Source organism: Trachymyrmex septentrionalis, unplaced genomic scaffold (assembly GCF_001594115.1).
Source record: "Trachymyrmex septentrionalis isolate Tsep2-gDNA-1 unplaced genomic scaffold, Tsep1.0 scaffold93, whole genome shotgun sequence".
Lineage (NCBI taxonomy): Eukaryota > Metazoa > Arthropoda > Insecta > Hymenoptera > Formicidae > Trachymyrmex > Trachymyrmex septentrionalis.
The window spans coordinates 69541-74784 of record NW_017306121.1 but is presented as its reverse complement, the minus strand read 5'-3'; the positions used below and the strand labels follow the sequence as shown (position 1 = coordinate 74784).

General features: G+C 45.2%; 1 protein-coding gene across 1 annotated transcript; it reads right to left on the bottom strand.

Annotated features, from left to right (window-relative positions):
- Positions 1 to 1979: 1979 nt before the first annotated feature.
- Positions 1980 to 4407, bottom strand: LOC108756072. Its single transcript, XM_018499635.1, has 3 exons — positions 3838 to 4407; positions 2074 to 3754; positions 1980 to 1997 (listed from the first exon to the last, which is right to left on the bottom strand). The coding sequence occupies exons 1-3, from the start codon at positions 4281 to 4283 to the stop codon at positions 1980 to 1982; spliced, it is 2145 nt and encodes a 714-aa protein (XP_018355137.1). The 5' UTR covers positions 4284 to 4407.
- Between the last annotated feature and the right edge of the window lie 837 nt (positions 4408 to 5244).

Below are 5244 nucleotides of genomic sequence, written 5' to 3'. Positions count from 1 at the left end.
TACCACTACATACTCACCGTCATCGATGTGTTGAGCAAGTACGCGTGGGCCGTTCCGCTCAAGAGCAAGGGTGGAAGCGAGACGGCGAACGCTATCGCTGAGATCGTTCGAGAGAGCGAAAGATGTCCGAAAAATTTACAAACGGATATGGGGAAAGAATTTTACAATGTGGATGTACGGAATATCTTGAAAAAACACAACGTTAATCACTATTCCACGTATTCGACGTTGAAAGCGTCAGTGGTCGAGCGGTTCAATCGCACGCTCAAAAACGACATGTGGAAGATGTTTACACTCAACGGTAATTACAAGTGGGTCGACGAGCTGCCGCGTCTGGTGTCAGATTACAACGCGCGCAAGCATCGCACCATCGGCATGCGACCCTCTGACGTAACTTCTGCGATCGCCGAAAAACTCTTGGGCACGGTGTACAGTGCGATAAAGATAGCGGGTCCTGCAAAATTCAAAGCAGGCGATTCGGTACGCGTGAGCAAGTACAAGACGATTTTTGAGAAGGGTTACACACCAAATTGGACCACCGAAGTGTTTACGATCGTTAAGGTGCAGCGTACCAATCCCGTAACTTATCTACTCGAGGACTATCGTGGAAATTCCGTCGCTGGAGCGTTCTACGAGCACGAGTTGCATCGCGCTACTCGTCCGGACGTGTATCTCGTGGAGAAAGTGTTGCGCAGGAAGGGCGACAAAGCGTACGTCAAGTGGCTGGGATTCGATGGATCGCACAATTCATGGATACACAAAAACAATGTTATTTGATAAATTTTTTAATTCATATATTTTGTATACGTATAACAATATAAGAATATAAGAATATAAACGTGTAAAAATATTTCTTATTATCCTTTCCATTTTTTAGAGTATACAGATATAAAATATGTATATAAATGTACGATACATGTAATGAAAAAAAACAGTAATACATAATAAATGATACTATATAAAACATAATAGTAATACTTATGTACAACGTAAAAACATAATGCGTAAATTATAATGATAATAGTAACAGGTATGTAGATTGTACGAGAATATTTAAAATAATGTAAAAAGATATACACAAAGTAAGATATAAGATAATACATATACGTCGTATGAAAATATAAAAAAGTAAAAAACATAATAGTAATATAAATGTTGATATGTACATATGTTACAAAGGTATCCGCCAATGTCCCCACGGTAACGTCTCCGTCGAATTCGGTACGACGTATCGTTTGTCATCGTATGGACTCAGAGCGATTTTCGATTCGGATATCGTGTATACCTCGTGCAGTTTAGATCGTATACACGATTGACGACGAGTCATTTCGATCTCTTCGTTCAAACATCGAGTGTAATCGTCGAACGTTATCGTTTGCGCTACGACGTTATTCTTTACGCCTTTCACCTTTTTAATGTCCTTCTTGCCGTCCACCCTCACAGCGTACATCTTCGCTCTGAGACCAACGAATTCGGTCATTATCGCACCGTTGTTTTCGTCCTTCATCAGACCGGGTACTTTTTTGTTCGCGAGAGGCATACCGTACGCGTTGCCCGTCGGATAATCGCTCGTGTCGAATCTAGCGATATCGCGTTTCACAGTCTCGTAAACGTCCTCGCACTCGACGCGGTATATAAGGCTGTCCGTATCGGTGTACATTATTTTACATTTATCTCTAAACAATGGTAACATATACTCGTGGTGAAATTCGTACAAGCAGACTTTCGATATGTCGAGTATACACATACCCACGTAAATCGGCTTGTCGAACTTCACCTCGAGTTTCCGCAGTTCGACGGCTATTAAATTTTCCGCAAAGACGCTACGGCTGTGGAAATTTGGTTTTGCAATCATTGCCTCCGCGCCGTACCGTCCATCCCATTTAGTTAATAATTTTACGTCGACGTGGTTGCGCACATTCTCCATAGTTTTACCGAATACCGCGTTGTTCATTAATTTATATAAATTTTTTTCGAAATCATTTTTCGCGCGCGTTCTAAAACATGTATTAAGTTCGATGTATTCGCGAAGCCATGGAGATTGCGCGAATTGTAACACCCGATGGATCTTACGCGAAGACCGTGACGAGTACATTGCTGCAGGTTGCGGTAGTGGATGACGTAACGCTGTTTATCGTACAGCGTCGCTAAAAGTTTAAGTTCGCGCTTGCCGGGCGGCTTATCGCGCGTCGGACAGAACGGTAGGTCGGTGTGTCGGTCGTGTACATGCTGCGGATACTCGAGATCGACTTCGAGAATGTAACCGGTGGGCGAATCCGGAGCGATCGCGCTCGCGTCAAAGTTCGCAGCGTCTTCGACCCATTGAAATTTGGCGTATGGCAATGATTGACACATCGCCCATCCGTATAAATTGTTAACGTCGTAGTACATCAAGTACGACGACGGTTCCGACGGATCGTACGAACGCATGTACTTGTTATTAGCCTGCGCGTATCTGCCTGAACATTGACTGAGACCACCGCGTATACCGCGCTCGATGAACATGATCATGTCAATATCAGTGAGCAACTCAAACTTTACACGCGTATGTTTCAACATCGCGTCCCACGTGAAACCAGGCAAGGTGTAATAATGCGCTGGATCGAGACCGTAACTCGCGACGCAACTTTCGCGGAAATTTTCGAAAATGTCGGCTAATAACAAGACATCGGTTTTCAAGTACAGATCGCTGTACTCGCCGAGCGTTCGGATGGAAAATCGCTGCCATACGTTCACCGCGTGAGCGTAGTCGCTCTCGGATACGGTATCGCCCGTTAACGAACTGTAAAAAGATTCGCGCGGTGGTAAGAGCGTGTCCCGCAATTTTTCGGCACAGTCAACGTACTCGTACGGAAAGACACCTTTACGAGTCAGTAATTCAAATTCTTCGTCCGATAATGTTGGAAATTTTGAACGTATAATTTTTAATTTGTCTCTATCGAGATACGACGCTAATTTATCGAGACTTGTACTGAGAAATTTGAAAGAATCAATAAATCTTAATTTTACGCAATTTCTTTGAGAGTTATTTTTAGTTTTATCTTTAGTGCTATCGACATGTTTCGTGAAGGAGATGTATTTTTCTTTGGTTATCGGTAATACATCTACGTGTCCTTCATATGCTGTAGCGATTTCCTTAATTATAAAATGCGCGTCGTAGCCCGATAAATTGTGGAAAACGATCGGAATATATAATGAATTTTTATAATTTAAGTTACAGTTTGAATGCGCAGGACCGCGGTATCTACCGGTTAAGTGGCAATGATCGCGTACCCGCGTGTCGTCCGACGCGAACGGTTTCTCGCAAATGTGACAACGCGTCGCGCTACGGTACGCCTCCCATTGTTCTTTCGACAACGTTTCCATGGGCACGTTGGCGGATACGATATTTTTCACGCGATGCGCCAAATCGTTGAGTTGTCGCGCGAACCACGCTATACAATCTTTGTCGCGACGGAACTGATACGACGATAACGCGTCGTCGTACGAGCAACGCACGTAGTAGCCTATGCTGAATACCTCGTGCCGTTGATACGCGTACGACGACGCACCTTCCCTGTCGGGTTCCGTCTTCCGTAAAACGCACTCCAGATCGGCGTAGACGACGAATGGGACGCGCTCCTTGTTGCGGTGGTTCCCAAATTCGAGCCACTTTTCGTCCTCGCTCGGCAGCCGAATAGCGCAATCGTTGATCTCCCGGCAGTCCGTTGTGTGCGACTGCAATTTCTCATTCGTGCTGAAGTAATGCAAGCATCTGAAAAAACAAAAAGATTATTATAGTTACCTATATTTTATTAATAAGATGGGAAATTATAATAATTTTTAAGGTGTACATACCGATCGCAGAAATATTTCTTGTTCTTTTTCCTGGTAATTTGTGATCTCACGAGACGCGACAGGTTCTTGATCCACGCAAAGTGGCCTACACCGTCGTCGCGCGGATCCTGCATGTACAGGAGATTGACGTGCTTGTCCTTCTTGTCACTGGTGAGCCGCAGAGGAAGAACTTGCTTATTATCGATGCCGTATACATTGATCGACACCGCGTTCAACCGTTCGAATTTCGGAATGTCTTTGAGCGTAATCGGAAATTCGATACCCGCGAGATTCAGCACCGTCGTATAATGCGGATACGATGACTCTCGAGTTACATTTCTTTCAACCGGGTACAGAGCGGCGACCACCGACCACGCGAAGCACGCATTGTCCATCGTACTAACGTTGATCACCGCTCGTTTCGTCGCTATTTCCCGCGGCACCTCGAAGTAACATCCCGCGCGCATGGGATTTAGTTTGTTCACATTCACTATCAAATTGAGGATTCGCGACAATGCCCACCCGCTGTCGCGTTCCTGGAACTCTTCGAGTGATGTCAGCGTGGGTTCGATGATATGCTGCTCGTACCACTCGCGCAAATCGGTGTATTGGTATATCTCGCTGTTCTTAGTGTTTATACTCTTATTAGCACGTTTATCCTTCGTCGCAAACTCGCCATTGAACGTGGTGTTCACTTTTGCACTACCGTGTCTTTCTACCGCGTCTCGCACACGTTCGAGCACTATTTCTCTCGCGTCTTCCAAAAACCGCAGCGGCTCGATGTGATTAGAGTTTATCACCGCACCTGTCAATATACGGCTTTCGAACGCTGCGTCGATCTCTCGCCAGACGAGAGATCTTTCGTCGCGACTTGCGTACCCGCCACCAACGTGCACAAAACGTCGCTCTAATCGTGTCTTTGCACCCGCGAGTCGCGCGATCCTCGCCACCATGGATTGTCTGTGCCCAACGGTGAGACGCTGACGCTTGGCACGACAAAGCTCTTCGAACCGCTCGATGCACTCGTCGCATCGTTACAGCCATGCGAAACATTCCATCAGAGTAGCGACCTGGCTGCACTGCTCCAGCAGTTCGCGTTCCACTCGCTCGTAATTTTCCATTTTTTCTCGCTCACAATACTGTTCACAATAGTTTTTTCAAGGATCCACGTTTCTAATGTGCTCGACTACGTTGGCTATGTCCTCAACGTTCGCACGATGATCACCCACACTTTTTTTCCACTATTCTTATTGCGATCGATTCGTTCGTCTTCCAGAGCACCAACTGCGGAACTGAGCGCTTATAACTCATTATATATTTCATTTGCGACTTCTTTGTCCCTTTGTCCCTTTGTCTATTGAGTCATACTTTATTTAGAAGTAGATAAGACAACATTTTGCGAGCGATTCTAGTTTATATAAACAACAT